The sequence below is a fragment of the Merops nubicus genome, unplaced genomic scaffold (genome assembly GCF_000691845.1).
Source record: "Merops nubicus isolate BGI_N331 unplaced genomic scaffold, ASM69184v1 scaffold8441, whole genome shotgun sequence".
NCBI lineage: Eukaryota > Metazoa > Chordata > Aves > Coraciiformes > Meropidae > Merops > Merops nubicus.
The window spans coordinates 1,984-18,343 of record NW_008588962.1 but is presented as its reverse complement, the minus strand read 5'-3'; the positions used below and the strand labels follow the sequence as shown (position 1 = coordinate 18,343).

The 16,360-nt window shown below is 43.5% G+C and overlaps 1 protein-coding gene across 1 annotated transcript in view; it reads right to left on the bottom strand.

The window, feature by feature from the left end:
• Positions 1 to 664: 664 nt before the first annotated feature.
• MKI67 (marker of proliferation Ki-67) overlaps positions 665 to 16,360 on the bottom strand; it is a gene marked incomplete at its 3' end in the record, with an annotated part of 16,887 nt that continues 1,191 nt past the window's right edge. The window contains exons 2-13 of the mRNA XM_008949421.1: positions 16,066 to 16,147; positions 15,869 to 15,984; positions 15,318 to 15,387; positions 14,319 to 14,396; positions 13,099 to 13,104; positions 11,602 to 12,973; positions 10,796 to 11,034; positions 9,722 to 10,136; positions 6,302 to 6,864; positions 4,691 to 6,220; positions 3,719 to 3,794; positions 665 to 2,896 (exon numbers count right to left, since the gene is read on the bottom strand). Coding sequence (XP_008947669.1) covers positions 665 to 2,896; positions 3,719 to 3,794; positions 4,691 to 6,220; positions 6,302 to 6,864; positions 9,722 to 10,136; positions 10,796 to 11,034; positions 11,602 to 12,973; positions 13,099 to 13,104; positions 14,319 to 14,396; positions 15,318 to 15,387; positions 15,869 to 15,984; positions 16,066 to 16,147 — 6,779 coding nt within the window. The remainder of the gene's footprint in view (positions 2,897 to 3,718; positions 3,795 to 4,690; positions 6,221 to 6,301; positions 6,865 to 9,721; positions 10,137 to 10,795; positions 11,035 to 11,601; positions 12,974 to 13,098; positions 13,105 to 14,318; positions 14,397 to 15,317; positions 15,388 to 15,868; positions 15,985 to 16,065; positions 16,148 to 16,360) is intronic.

The window sequence follows — 16,360 nt, the reverse complement described above, 5'->3', positions numbered from 1 at the left end:
TGCCGTCGCCCAGTCTGGTGTTTTTTCTCAGAGCCAGTGGATGCCAAACACACCTTCTGAGCCTCTGAAGAGTCACCTTCTTCTGGCAACTTCTCAGGGAGAGAAGTACAAGCAGCTGCCTCTGAAGTGAATTCTACCTTTCTCCTTTTATTCCTCAATTGCCTTTTTTGCTGAGATGAATTCTCTTCTAGAGAAGTAACTTCAGCTTCCTCGAGAACCCTCTTTTGGGCTCTACCTCTGGGCAACCCAGACTTTTCCCTGAGAGAAGTGGAACTGTTTTTTTCAGATGGGGAAGGAATCCTTTTCTTTCGACTCGCTCTTGATGGATTTTCTTTGGCAGATTGAGTTTCATCCTTACAACCTTCTGGCAAACCTTGAAGTGAGGGAGAACTGACAGCCAGCGAGGTCACCCTCTGCTCTGAGTCCCCTTTTAAATGATTTATTTCTTCTTGGGAAGCAGAATTTTCCACAATCAGCTTTTTTTCTTCCCTACAACTGTTTTTCTTACCCCTTTCTTTTGATAAGCCCTGTTTTCCCTGAGTAGAACTTGTTTCTAACAAGGGGACAATTTCTTTCCTTCTGCTTCTTCTCAGCTGATTTTCTTTTCCAGCTGAATCAGAAGTTTCCAATGGAACATTTTGATCTTCTTTAGAAGCTTCTTTACCAGCATTTGCTGGCAAACCACGTTTTCCTCTAAGAGAAATGTAGTTAGCTGTGTGAGATGCCAGAGCAGTTTCTCTCCTCCGGCCCCTTCCTAATGGCTTCTCCTCTGCACAGGGCACTGTTTCCACAGGCACGTTTTGCTCTTCATGAGGACCCTCCTCTTCCTCACCAGTGCCTGCTAAGTCCCATTTTCTCTGGGGAGGAGATGAACGTTTTGCCTCTGCTGCTAGACCAGTTTTCTTCCCTTTGTCTCTTGTTGATGTGTTTGCTTTTGCCTGCAAAGTTTTATTTCCCAAAGCTGGTTTTTCATCTTCCTTCACAGTCATTGTTTTACCATCACCCTCTAGGACCCCACATCTTCTTCTGGCAGAGAGAGCTCTAGATGTCTGTGATGCTGCAGCAACCTCTCGTCTTCTCCCCCGCCTCGGTGGGGTGTCTCCTGTTGAAGAGGCAGCAGCTTCCAGAGCTGCCTCTTGCTCTTTTACAGAAGCCTCCTCTTGACTCTGACCTGCAGCTGACCTTTGTTTTTCTACAGAAGAAACTGTTTGTGGAATGGAATCAACTTGCTTCCTTCTGCTCCTCCTCACTTGTGAAGGATTTTCTGCAGTGTCCTGTTGACCACCCTTACAAGTCATTCCTTTGTCCTCCTCAGGGAAACTCCTTTTCCCTTTGACCACTTTGGAATCAGCTTCTTCAAACTTCACTTTTTTCCCTGTCCCTCTTCTCCACGCTGTCCCATTTTTCAGGGCTTCATTCCCTTGCAGGATTCCAGTCTGCTTGGCTTTCAGCTCACTCCTTGTGCGCTTCTGACGGCCACCAGCAGGACTGTCACTGTCTGGAGCAGCTCCTGAGGTGGCAGCTGGGTGGCTCTGCTCCTTCAGCACTCGGTCTGTGTCCTTCACACCAACACAGCCCGAAGAATCTGTGAGGGAAGACTCCCCCAGTTTGGTTTCTGACTTGATTTGGGGGGTAATTAGTTCAGTGGTGTTTATGTCTTTAGCAATTTCATCTGGTTTTTTCTCCAAAGAGTCTTTTGTGCCTCTCCTGTTCCTCGTTCTCTTTGTTTCCTGCACTGCACTTCTGCTTGCTTCCAAGTTCAGAGCAGGAACTGGCATTTTGTTTGTCTCTCCAGAAGGTGACTCTGCCTTTAATCTTTGAGATGCCTCTGTTGTATTTTCCTGAGCATTCTCTGTGTCATCTCCCCGAGATCCTTTCATCTCATTTTTGATGTGTGACTGTGTTTCAGTTGAAGTTTCCTCAGTTTTCTGAAGGTTCTGTGTGCTTTCAAGTGCCATCCCACAAACACCTGCTTTTACTGCAGGCAAGTGCTTTCTACCACTCCTCAAAGACCTTCCTCTCTCCTCTGTCACCTTGAGTGTAGCTCCATGTTCAGATTCTCCTGCTGTGGCAGCCTCAGTGTCTCTCTCAGAAGTCTCTTCATCCCTTTGCACTGCTGATGGGTCTTTACGAAGCCTCCTCGTTGTCCCCTCTGAGGAAGGTTGGGTGACTTGGTCATTTCTACCTCTTCTTCCTCTTCTGGGTGGAAGAAGTGATTCTGTATTTTCTACTTTTTTGACTCCTCTAGTCCTCCTCCCAGGTGACAGAAGCTTTTCTTCACTGTCTTCACCACCTTTGTTAGGTTTGTTTCCAGGTTTTTTTACACCTGTTTCTGGTTGATGATTCTCATTTTGATTGCTACTGGGTGCCCTCATTGCCTTTATGTTTGGTTCATCTTTGGTTTCTAAGATGTCATTGATGCCATACTCCTGCAGAGTCTGCTTCATATTTGCAAGTTCTTTTTGTAGCACTGAAGAATCTTTGCCACAAGACTGAGGATTCTCACCTGGATGCTTTGACTCCTTTGCTGCTGTGCTTTTACCTCTTCCTCGTCTTAGCCTAGCTCCATGTGGCTGCACAGATGGAACAGTTTCCATCTTTTCCTGATCAGAGAGCTCTGGAACAATTTCTTCCTGTACACAGGGCTTTGTTCTTCCTTCTCCTTCACTTAAAGATACTGAAGCTGAAGAATTGATCTCTCCCATCTCCTCCTGGCTGCTCTTTTTTCCCAGCCCTTGCAATTCTTTTAGATTCAAACCCTTTTCACACTGTTTTGCTGAAGCAGGATGGACTGTCCTTTGTGGTCTGCCTCTTGTTGGTCTCTGGGTAGACTGGTCTTCACTAGTTGCTTCCTTCTGTTGAGATTCTTCACCTTGTGAAGTATTTCCTCCATCTTCTAAAACAGGTGGTTTTTTTCCCCATTCAGAATTTTTACATAGAAAAAGAGCAGAAAGAGCAGTTATACATTATATCCAAGTACCTGTGAGCTTTGATTCTCCCAGAAGAGTCACCTGGCTCAAACAAACCCCACTTAATACAGTTAAATTTAAAAAAATCAATCAATAAACAAGTAATGAACTCAACCAATTCCAAGATTAAAGATCAGGCTTCTGACCAAAGGTAGCATTAGCAGGTTGAAGCTATGTTCTTCACAGTCTTTGCCAAGAGAGTGGAGCACAGGAGGCTGTCAACAACTCCTCCCTGAAATGAGGTTGGAGCCAGGTGGGAGTTGGTCTCTTCTCCCAAGGAAGAAGCCATAGGACAAGAGGAAACAGCCTCAAGTTGCACCGGGGGAGGTTTAGGTTGGATTTTAGGAAAAATGTCTTCCCTTAAAGGCCTGCCCGGGGCTGTGCCGGGCTGCCCAGGGCAGTGGTGGAGTCCCCACCCCTGGAGGGGTTCCCAAGCCATGGAGATGTGGTGTGAGGGACATGGGTCAGTGGTGATGGTTGGACTCGATGGTCTCAAGGGTCTTTTCCAACCACAACAATTCTATGATTCCATAATTTTAAGTGGAGACCCTAACATCAGATTTTACAGACTGGTATGTTTGGAGACACCAACAAACCACTGCACTGTTACTGTTTTGACTGCACAAACTCATGAGCTACATACCCTTCACAATGGATATTTAGGAATTTTTAAGCTATGTTAAAACTTCCCAAAATCACCTATTACCATCTACATCCACTATTTCTCTAGTTAAACTATTTGTACTTACCAAATTTGTGATTGGAATTAGCACAAGGAGGTGCAGGATCTTCCTGCATAGAATCCACAACATTTGCTGAGCTCACCTAAGGGAATAAACAATAATCACTCAATACATGTCAGAAGGGACAGACACAATGGAACCAACCAACAGAACATATTGGAAGAAGTCTTGTCAAATACTTTTCCCTAAAAAAGGACATCAACTTAGGTTCATCACTGCACCCATGTATCTGATACCAGCACACAAATACATCAAACTTCATCCTTGCCACCTAAACTAGTGCACAAGTTCTACAAGGAAAAAAAATGGATCTGGGAACGAGCATTAAAATCAATATTTAAAAAATAAGATGAGAGAAAATGGGATTAGAGATTTAGGGTGGATATTAGGATGGATTTCTTCACCTAAAGAGTGGTGAAATTGGCCCAGGCTGCCCAGGGAAGTGGAGTCATCAGCCCTGGAGGGTTCAAAAACTGTGTGGACATGGTTTAGTGGTCATGGTAGTGTTGGGTTGGTGGCTGGGGCTTGATGATCTTAAAGGTCTTTTCTAACCTTAATGATTCTATGAAGTTTCATCTACAGGGTGTGAAGGAACTGTGCAGGACAAGGAGCCCCAAGCACACACCTCCATCATGGCAAGGAAGGCTGAGATAAAGTTCTATTCTAGTTTGTAAGCAATGTAAAGGATGCTTTAAACACAACGGGAACAAATCACCCCAGAAAGAAAAGTGCTTGGACACAAATTCACAACAAGTTGGTGTCTTCTAGCAGGGGGCACCCAGCTGGACAAAGCTACCAAAAAAACAAGTTTCCAGATGAACACACTGTGCTTTTCTAGGTGTCTTTCCTCCAGAGGTCACAGATGTACATTACAGCACTTCACATATGTCACAAGATGTCCAAGATGGCCTAAGAAGTCATTCCAACCCCAGGCTTCCAAGTCTCCACACACCCCTTCCAAAAGCTGAAGTGTTTTACCTCCCTTTCCTCTGCTCTGTCAAACATCTCTGTCACTCCAACGTAGTCCACCTCAGAGTCAGAACGTTCCTGCCTGGGCTCTGCCATCAGCCTTTGCAGACCCACAAAGTCCTCCACTGGCTGACACTTCTCCTTTGGTGTCTTCACTAACCTACTAAAACCAAACATGTTTTCAATGGGTTCAACTTTTGCCTTTGGGGTCTTGAAGATACGGCTGACCCCAATCATGTCTTCTACTGGTTGATACTTCAGCCTTGGAGTTCTCTTGATTAAATTGACACCTCCCACATCTGCTGCTGCTTCCCTGCTTTCTGCTGGAGCATTCAGTGACCTTGTAAAGGCAACTTCATCTGCAACAGGCTCCAACTCTTGCTGTGGGGTCCTCAAGAGTTCCTTAATGCCAGACAGGTCTTCAACTGGCCCTGACTTCTGCTTTGGGGTCTTCATGAGCTGCTTGACACCTGACAGGTCTTCTACTGGCTCCAACTTCTGCTTTGGGGTCTTCATGAGCTGCTTGATGCCAGACAAGGCCTCTGATGGTTCCAGCTTCTGCTTTGGGGTCTTCATGAGCTGCTTGATGCCAGACAAGGCCTCTGATGGTTCCAACGTCTGCTTTGGAGTCTGCATGAGCTGCTTAATGCCAGACAGGTCCTCTGCTGGCTCTGACTTCTGTTTTGGGGTCTTCATGAGCTGCTTGATGCCCGACAAGTCCTCTACTGGTTCTGACTTCTGCTTTGGGGTCTTCATGAGCTGCTTGATGCCAGACAAGGCCTCTGATGGTTCCAGCTTCTGCTTTGGGGTCTTCATGAGCTGCTTGATGCCAGACAAGGCCTCTGATGGTTCCAGCTTCTGCTTTGGGGTCTTCATGAGCTGCTTGATGCCAGACAAGGCCTCTGATGGTTCCAGCTTCTGCTTTGGGGTCTTCATGAGCTGCTTGATGCCAGACAAGGCCTCTGATGGTTCCAGCTTCTGCTTTGGGGTCTTCATGAGCTGCTTGATGCCAGACAAGGCCTCTGATGGTTCCAGCTTCTGCTTTGGGGTCTTCATGAGCTGCTTGATGCCAGACAAGGCCTCTGATGGTTCCAGCTTCTGCTTTGGGGTCTTCATGAGCTGCTTGATGCCAGACAAGGCCTCTGATGGTTCCAGCTTCTGCTTTGGGGTCTTCATGAGCTGCTTGATGCCAGACAAGGCCTCTGATGGTTCCAGCTTCTGCTTTGGGGTCTTCATGAGCTGCTTGATGCCAGACAAGGCCTCTGATGGTTCCAGCTTCTGCTTTGGGGTCTTCATGAGCTGCTTGATGCCAGACAAGGCCTCTGATGGTTCCAGCTTCTGCTTTGGGGTCTTCATGAGCTGCTTGATGCCAGACAAGGCCTCTGATGGTTCCAGCTTCTGCTTTGGGGTCTTCATGAGCTGCTTGATGCCAGACAAGGCCTCTGATGGTTCCAGCTTCTGCTTTGGGGTCTTCATGAGCTGCTTGATGCCAGACAAGGCCTCTGATGGTTCCAGCTTCTGCTTTGGGGTCTTCATGAGCTGCTTGATGCCAGACAAGGCCTCTTATGGTTCCAACTTCTGCTTTGGGGTCTTCATGAGCTGCTTGATGCCAGACAAGGCCTCTGATGGTTCCAGCTTCTGCTTTGGGGTCTTCATGAGCTGCTTGATGCCAGACAAGGCCTCTGATGGTTCCAGCTTCTGCTTTGGGGTCTTCATGAGCTGCTTGATGCCAGACAAGGCCTCTGATGGTTCCAACTTCTGCTTTGGGGTCTTCATGAGCTGCTTGACACCTGACAAGGCCTCTACTGGCTCTGACTTCTGCTTTGGGGTCTTCATGAGCTGCTTGACACCTGACAAGGCCTCTACTGGCTCTGACTTCTGCTTTGGGGTCCTAAAAAGCTGCCTGATGTCTGGCATGATGTCAACTGGCTCAAACTTCTGCTTTGGAGTCCTTTTACTTCCTGATTTCACCCCAGGCGTTTGTTTTTCTGGAATTACTGACAAAGTATCCACACTAATATTTTCTTCCAGCACAGCTTTTCTTTTTTCAGGAGTTTTGGAGGATATTGCAGCAAAAGTAGACATTGGAGACTCCTCCTCTCTCAGAAAGAGACAAATGCCTGGACTATCTTGTTTCTGTTCTGAAGCAGCTGAACTATTTAATGGTGAAACCATCATCTCTCCTGAAACAAGTAGATTTATGTAATTTAGAAAAAGAGTTAGGCAGAAAATCCAAACATTCTAATTGCTGTGTAACTGAGGAAAATGATTTCAAACAGCCAGAGCCTCCTACAAACCAAAATGCAAACATGGGCACCAACCACTGATTTGGTAACTAGCTTCTATGAGGCACAGCACACATCTAAAAAGGTGATTACAAACTAATTTGATTCTTTTTTCTTATTTACTGTGATATAAAAATGAATGTTTCCTGTTGCCCCTAACATTCCTAGTGCTCCAAGTTTTTTTATTGAGATTTCCTTTCTGTTTTAAAGCAATACCAGACATAAAACAGAAATTTCCATATTAAAGAACATACATTTGGCCTTTACTCCTACTAGCAAACAAGAAATGAATAAAAGGGAAGGGTTATGGGAAAAAAAAGTCTGGCCAGAACAACTCACAGATTTTGGAGAAGTTGCATTTTCTGCCTGAAACAATTTACACCAAGCTTCTGCCAAAATAAATCAACCAGACTCATTTTCAGCTGTTAATATTTTAACTATTGAAGGATTTATTCTTGATTTTTCTTGGGGCTTCACACAGCCCCTTATTGATATGAGTCTTTCTAACCTGATTTTCAAAAAATATGTTTTAAATAGACTTTTTCTGCAAGATTACACAGAAATCTCTCCCTGCCATGAAACTTTGTCACTGGATTTTGATGGATCCACAGACAGCTAGTTAAGAAAGAGCCAAGCTTCAGCACAAGGTCTCCCTAAGCACCTACTCAAAAACTAACAGGAATTACAAAATTTTAATATAAAATAAAACCAATGGTTCCATATCTGGGCTGCCAGATGCTTCATCTCAGTACACCAAGCCTGCCTAGGCTGAGACAAGTCACTGTCCCAAGCAGTAGACACATCTCCCCCCCTAAGTACATCTAAATATTCCCTTTTTTCCCCCCCAATAACAAACTTACCAACTTCTTCAGGAGTGTGCAATTCAGAAATCTCCTCTGCAGTACACGTGGGTGTAAAATCAGTCTTCTGAACCATGCCCAAAAATGTTCTTCCACTCTCATTCTCTGGAGTTTGGCACTTTTCCATCATTACTATAAATTATATTTAAAGAAATGAGCATATGTTTTGACAAAGAATGACACAGTTGGCAGAGGGGGCAATGGGCTTTAAAAACTTACCCGTGGAGCTTTCATCCATGTTTAGCTTCAAGTGAGGATTTTTTACCACTTTAGGGGCCTGTCCAGCTGTTCTGACTGTGGTGGAATAAGCTCTACCCACAACTATTGTAGCAGGTGACTCTGCATGACCAGTGCTAAAATGACCTTTTATTTTCCTTTCTGGAGTCTGCAGAGGGGAAAAGAAGGGGAAAAAAAAATACCACAAAGAAAACAACACAAGAAAAGTTAATAAACAAATTCCTTTTATATAAATCTACCTTTCTTATAAGCTGTGACAAAGACATTAACACCCATTTAGTATCATACTAAAGGCTCAGAAGCTTTTAGGTTCTGTAGCAAAATATCTACAAGATGTTTTGTGGTTCTGGAGAAAGAAGAAAAAAAAAGGAAGAGGAAACAACCAGTAGGATGAAAAAAAAAAGGGTGAGTTAAAAAAAAAGGATAAGGGGAAAAAAAATGGGAGGAAAAATCCTTACCTTTAACAATTGAGTTGTCTTCTTCAGGGACCTTCTTTTACAGGCATTTTTTTTAGCAGCCTTGGGCTGTGGTCTTGCAACACCTGATTTTACAACTTCTGCCCAAGATTTTGCAACTAGAAAGCAAAAGGGAAAGAACCAATTTACTTCTCAGCTGTATAAATGGGAGTTCACCATTATCCCTCTCTGATACCAACAGATGTGCTGCAGGCAGGCATAGGACAGGAGTTGTTGGGGCATCTGACAACACCTAAAGTGTTCTGTGAAATGCTTTCAATGGGTAGACTCAATCCAGACTTTCATTTTGGATACAAAGCAGGCATCCAAAATATTTAAGAACTGTGATGTCCTTCTCACATTAGAGAAGCTGATGCACTGACATTAAAAACCACTTCCACAGAGAGGTGGTGAAAAATGGTCATTAGTATTTCTGAAATACTCTGCTGCTATTACAATGAATGGAGAAACCAGAGACACTGAAAAAAACCTCACTTATTTTGCTAAAAGCTTAATGCCACTGCTGGCTGTATTAACCAGGAGGGATTTTGAAGGCCTGTGATTTTATCTCATTGTGTAATAACAGTAAGAAATCACTGGGACATTCTATGTACTTTGTTGTTCAAAATTTTAAAATGACACTGCAAAAAATGAGGAAGTAGAGTCATAAAAATTCCTTGGTGAATGGTGGTGTTAGTGGGAAGCTTTACATTTGGCTTTGAAAGAGTCAATTAACTCCAAGTTTTCATCCTGTTTTTAATTACATCTGCTATATACCACTGTCAACAGTTAACTGCAGCCCAGTCCATGGCCAAAGGCTGTGAACTGTGCATAAAAAAAGGTGCAAAGATAACAAACTGAAGGAAAATAGTCATCTATCTATAAAGTGCACATTTGAAAATCAAAATGGATGTGACTGATACAATTTAGTTCAATATTACTTGAACCTAAAGGACTTCAAGGATGGTTAATGCAACAAACGTTGCAAAGAGAACCTTAATTTGATCATTTTTCAACTTTTGGATTTAATATTTGTATTCTAAATGCAGTTCTAGATGTGCTTTAGTAATTTGCTTTATGGCTATGAGAGAATGGAGCACTAACTCCAGCTGTTTCCAACAACCATCAGAAGACAGACCTCTACATAACAAAATAACATGCCTACTTTAAAATGAATTTTAAAAAATAACTGCTGAAACAAACCTAGTAAATTAGCACTGGAGGCACCACTGCTTCTTTTTGCACTGAGAACTGCCACAGCTCCACTTCTCCTCCTCATGGGTGTGACCTTCAAAGCAAGTTGTGAGCTTCTCCTTGGTGGGTCAGGTGTGGCTGTCACAAAGGTCTCCTCTTGGTTAACAGGAGATTTAGGTGTCTTCACTTGGCCACCACTTGTCTCCTTTGTGTCTCCTGCACCAACATCCTTCTCTTCTGCAATAGGCAGTGATGTCATGAGGTAGGAAACAGAGAAACGGCCTCTTCTGTAGGGTGCTGGAGAGCCTGAAGTGAATTTGTTGGGTGTTGTCTTCCCAGAGGTGGGGGATGAGGCCACTGGGGACTTCTGGGCTTGCAAATGTTTCGGTGACATTTTTTCTGTCTGCAAATGTTCAGGAAGTTCCTAACAGGTGGGGAAAAAAAAAATATACACATAAAGATAAAATGTTGCTGCACGTAGCTGAACTACAAATGCTGCATCTCTGACAGGTAAATGTAATAGAGTAAAATATCATCAGATCATTTGAAGAAGCCTTAAATGTTACACTCTGAAAAGAAGCTTGTAACATGTTTTAAAAGTCAAAGCAGTCTCAAAAGACTCATGCAAATTCAACTGAATAAATTCACTGGATTTGGTGTTCTACTTTAGTCCAAAGTTTTGTTCACATCAAGTACACTTTTTAAACTAGTTTAAATCAACAGCAAACATCTCCAAACTTCTCACCAAACCATACAGCAGCAGCTTGTAGAGTCTGGCAACAAATTAATGTTGTTTTCTGTTATTTGTGGTAAACTGGAGCTTACAGACACTGCAAATACACTCCCCTATGAATAAAAACACCTCCTGCATAAAGACAGGTAGATATTCAGACTAAGTTGAGCCCTTCCTACAAAGGTTAAAAAAAAATGCTGATTCAAACACTATTTTACATTAACAATTTAATATTTCCACTTCCCAACCCACATCTAACAAGGCACGCTACTCATTTTTTAGAAAGCTTGGAGATTCTAAATTCTCCTGGCATTAATTGTGTTAATAACTTGATTAGTCTTAATATTTACCTGGGCTGTGGAGGGCTTCAGTCCCTGAGCCTTCTTCAGCACGGCACGGGGCGAGTGTCCAAAGGTCAGGCTCAGCCTGGCAGGGGTTGCCCCTCTTTTAAGGGGTGAGTTGGGAGGCAAACTCTTATCAAAGAGTTCTGGGCTTAGCTGACCACCAAAAGACACCTTCTTTCTTTTTCCAAGAAGCTGAGGTAAGAAATCACCACTCCTCTTCTTCGGGGAAATCATTTTGGCCTTGCCTAAAAATAACAATTGAGAATGTTTCTGTGTATCCAAGAATCCAAGTCAACCCTTGAAGCAGCACAGAAAATGTTGCTGCCTCTGGGTTTTTACAGTTGGGAACTTATCAGAAGGGAACAAAGGGAAATGGATTCAACTGAGTAAACTTTTATATATTTTATTGTGCATTTTTATCATCTATAGTTATATGATAACTGTTTCAGATCTAATGTCAGCTGTGAGTTCTAGGTTTTATGCAAGTGGAAAAATTCTCATCAAAAACCATAACAATTGAGAATGTTTCTGTGTATCCAAGAATCCAAGTCAACCCTTGAAGCAGCACAGAAAATGTTGCTGCCTCTGGGTTTTTACAGTTGGGAACTTATCAGAAGGGAACAAAGGGAAATGGATTCAACTGAGTAAACTTTTATACATTTTGTCATCATCTATAGTTATGTGATAACTGGTTTAGATCTAATGTCAGCTGTGACTTCCAGGTTTTATGCAAGTGGAAAAATTCTCCTCAAAAACCCTACAAGTTTCTCAGCTACAAACCCAAAGAATGAGACAGAGGATTAAACATTTACCTGATCCTTCTCCAGCCAACAGCTCAGATGGATTTATTTCTGAGGCAGGAGCCTCACTGTCTTTCAGTGCAGCAGCATGTCCAGAAGACCTTCTTTGGGGGGACAGCCTGCAAGGTCTCAGCACACTGGCATCTCCCAGGTCCTGTTTCTGCTGACAGTCCTGCGTGGGCAGCTCTCCCTCAGTCCCACTCTCTTTTCCCTCTGCAGTCTTCTCATGATGGTCTTGAACAGCATCTGCCTCTGAAGCTTTTTCAGTCAGCAGTCCAGAGGTCCTTGGCCTACCCCTTTTTTTCCCAGAGCCAGATTTCTGACCAGCAGGAGATGCCACTTCTGATGGTAACTCCTCTGAAGCCAGCACCTCTGAACAGACACTTTTGTTTAATAATTCTTTACTTTGCTTGTTACTTCTTCTGGGACTCTTGGAATCAGAAGAGGCAAGAGTTTGCAAACAGCCCATGTTTGAGTTAAAGTTTGCCTGATGACAGATTTCTTCCAGCACTGCTTCTTGCACAGGTTTCCCTGGTGTGTGCTGTTTGCTGCTTTGTCTTTGTTTTGAGGCTTTATCTTCTGCCAGAGGCAGTTGCTGGAGGTCACTGTCTCCACTCCCTGAACCTTCCCTGCCAGTCCCAGCTAACACTCCTGACAGAGACTTACGCTTCAGGGACACACCCGGGCGGCGAGTTGGAGTAAGAGTGCCTAGAGGAGTCATCCCAGCAGCTCCTTCAGTGGGCAGCATGGAATGAGAGCGAGGACTCCTCCTTCTGGATGCTGGTGTAGAGAGGCCACCTGCTTCAGAGACCTTGGTCTGGCTACTTGTTTGTGGTGGTTTAGCCACTGCTGTTGCAGGGCTCTGCATTTTCACTGTACCAGCCACATCCAAGCGTTCGATGGAGCACTGCTCCAGGGGGAGCACTGCATCTGCACCAGCCTCCTTGCTGGCTCTGGCTGTCACTGCAGCACCCTGAGATCTGTCTGCTGCACCTTGCTCCACACCAGCCTGCAAGTTGCTTCTTTTATCATCCTCTCTTGACATCTCCTTTGAAAGCAAAGTTTGAGGACTTGTGGTAAAACTCTTCTTGGTAGCACTTCCTAGGGCCGAGATGGGGTTCAAGTCCACACTGACCACATCTTCCTTTAATTTCTTCTTACATTCTTCACTATTTTCATTCCTGTCTATTTCTTGTTCTTTATTTGAGCTTCCCAGATCACGAGCACAACTGGATGAAATCCCAGCACTTGGGTCTGGCAGAACACTCTCACCATCTTCCTTTGTAGCTTGTTGAGATGCATTTCCTTCTTGCAAGGTTTTTTTCACTTTAAACTCAAGTCTCAGTTGTTCATAGAGTTCACTAAAAGGAGATTTTTCATTTTGCTTTTTAATAGATAGATGTACTCTGTGTAAAGATTTGGGTGTTTGTGGTTGGACAGGTAAAGCTTTGGAAACATTTTCCTCTTCACTTTGTTTCTTCTCATTGGTATTTTTTTCTTCACACTCACCATTATCTACAAAGTAAAAAAAGAAAAAAACAGGTAATACAAATGCAGAGTTACTGCAGAAATGCAGAACTACAAAAATGAGTTCCATAAATACAGATAAAAATTCCTTCTGTTCCTGTCCAGGGTCCTGGACACAGTCCTGCAAACAGAGCTCTGGTAACAGTAAAAACTTCTCTCAGAAATATTTGTATCTAAATGTTTAAGTTGTTCTCTGGAATTTAGCCCATATTCAGATCAGGCACTGGGTATTTCACACTTTTGTTTTTCTTTGGAATCCATGGCTCACACACCCCCCCCAGGGCTGCCACCAGACACAGCTATGAGCAGGGATCCACAGGATGGGCTGAGCACAGCTTTGCCTCCACACAGGTGCCGTGCTGCTGGAATCTGTTACACTGAGGGTGCTGAGCCCCTGGCCCAGGCTGCCCAGAGAGGTGGTCGCTGCCCCATCCCTGGAACCATCCCAGGTGAGGTTGGATGGAGCTCTGAGCACCCTGCTCTAGCTGGGGCTGTCCCTGCTCCCTGCAGGGGGCTGGATTAGACAACCTTGAAATGTCCCTTCCCACCCAAAGCATTCCATGATCTAAGTGACTGTGTGTGCTGCCATTCTACTGCAATCTGTAATCTCCAGCCAAAGTGTCACCATGAACAAACCTTGTGTCTTCCCATGAAAATCAGCATAACCAAAGACAAGAGGTATGGCAAGGGGAAGTTGTGTCTTTTAACCAGTCAAAAAAATCTAGAACCACTAGATTTTTACTGGGTCTACACTTAGCAACTACTGTAAACCATTCTTTCAATCAGCAAAACGAACCCTTTCTTCTCTATCTCCAAAATTACATCTGCTTCAGTTTCTTACTAGGAAAGACCAGCTGAAATACAGCAGGATTTGCTCAGAAGGGATCTGCCTGTGCTCTAGGTCAGCAGAGAACTGCAAGTTCAACGTTCATCACAAAGGTGAATTTGCCACACTGCACTCATTTGGTGGTATCAGAGGTAAAAATGTAAGAGGCAGTTGTTCCAGTTTCAGCTGACAGTTGTTTTGTGTGCAAAGCTGATGCACTGAAGAGGACCCTGACAGAGCACAGGGTATTCTATTCAGATGGAAAAGTCTTGACACAAATTTTTTTTCTCTTTTTAACCTCCTTTTTTCCTCTAATGCTAAGAATAAGTGCAGTAGAGGGGGGAGAAGAAAAAGCCCGCATGAAACAAGAACCAACCTGAAGCATCAAGACTTTTAGATCCTGAAGGTTCTTTGGGTAATAATTCCACTTCTGCCACCTGTGAACATGAAGAACCTGTAAATTTATACAAAATTACAGCAAAGCAACAAATATTTTACACCTTAGCTTTCAACTGTACATTGAAAAACACCAGATTTATAGAAGCATAGGCACAGTTTATTAAACAGGCTTAAAAGTATGAAATGAAATCCTAGAATATTTCAGAAGTTGAGAACGTTGACCAATACACATTCCAGGTCCTATATAGTAAAATGTTTAAGCCTTGTTTTACCATTAAAATTATTAGCTCTAAAGGCAGCTGTTGCATAAGGGCATACATAAGTACATTTGAATCTTGCCTTCTTACCAGACCTACTAGAAAATTTGTATTTAAATAAGAAAATTATACCATAAAAAAAAAAACTTTCAGTACCCACAGTACTCCCAAACAAACACGATCCTCTTTAAGGGAGAAAACTTTGCTGAGAACAAAACAAACAAAAAAACCCACAGAAACTAAGGAAACTGAATTATTAAAAGATAGGCTCAGTTTGCTGTCTATAAATTCCAACAGTGCATTAGTGTAGCAGCACACAAAACAGCAGGGTATTTTGGAAAAAAACAATGTTCCTTCTCCAGGGCACACTTCCCATTTAAAGTGTAAAGACATCCAAGGCCTATGCTCTGTTTCCTGCATCCCATCCTCACTTTGGAAAAGCTAATGATTAGTTTTTAATAGCTTACCTGTATTAACAACATCATAGATTATTAAATATCTATTATTGGAAACTGGCAAGTCTAAAAGTCAATAAATTAATTGTTCAAAAATTATTTCTCCAAAGGAGTTTGGTTTTATTTTCAACCAGAAAAATTATTTTTTCTGTGGCCTATGGCCAAAAAATTATTCCTATTAAGAAAACAGAAGGAAATAAGAGTAACATAGGACTACAATTCCCAGTGTACTTGTAATAAACAATCCTACAGCCACAAAATTACCTGCAGTGTTTCATCTTTCGGAGACCTCGAACGCCTCTTCCTCAGAGCTGACTGGGGAGGATATTCAAACCTGCAAGAAGCAGTTAAAGAGACAATCATTTTTTGTCAAATAGCTGATGACTAGATCCCCATGATTAAGATGAACAACCTAGAAATAGTTCTCTCTCCCTAATGATACACACACATCCCTTTTATAAGCTTTAACTACATCAAAATACTCCTGAATTTTCCCCTAAGAACGACTACCTGTGCAACAAAATCAAAATAATCTCTAGACAGTTCTACCTTCATTGGCCTAGCTCAGCATAATATAAAAATGATTTTTAAAAGTCTATCTTTAAGCAGACCTGCCTTCTGAAGGAGGCCTGTGAAACGTGGTGAAGAAACAAACTAGAGCAACTTTTCTTGCTGAAGATGGCAAAAGGATATTTTAACCTCTCCCCATTCATCTACAGCCATCTGCATCTTCTCCCAGCCCAGGTCCAGGACCCCCTGCAGCTGCAGAAGCCCCTGCAGGGTGCAGCCAGGAGGAGTGTGTCCCTGGCACCTACCTGAAGGAGCGGTCAATGATGGTGAAGACGTCCCCGTGCCTCAGGGGCACGGCGTGCTGGAAGAGAGCACCGTTCAGCCGGGTGGGATTCACCATGCTCAGGTTAGTCAGCACTGCCTGAAAGTCAAGGAAACAGTTCAGCAGCCTGATGAGATGCAGCCAGGCAAGGCTGATGGCATTCAAATGTGTTTCTCTCACCTCCTTGTTCTCGTTCACTTCAATTTTACAGTGTTCTTTCGAGACGTGAGGCAGGTGGATGCGGATGTCACACTCTGTTCTCCTGGGGGGAAAGGCAATCTGAGCTTCAGGGCACACAGAGGACAAAAACCTGAATTCTACAAAATCACCACGTTGTTCAGGTTGGGAAACACCTTTAAGATCATCATGTCCAACCATTAACTGAACTCTACCAAGCCTACCACTAACCCATGTCCCTCACCCCCACATCTCCACGGCTTGGAAGCCCCCCCCGGGGGGGGGGCCCCACCACCGC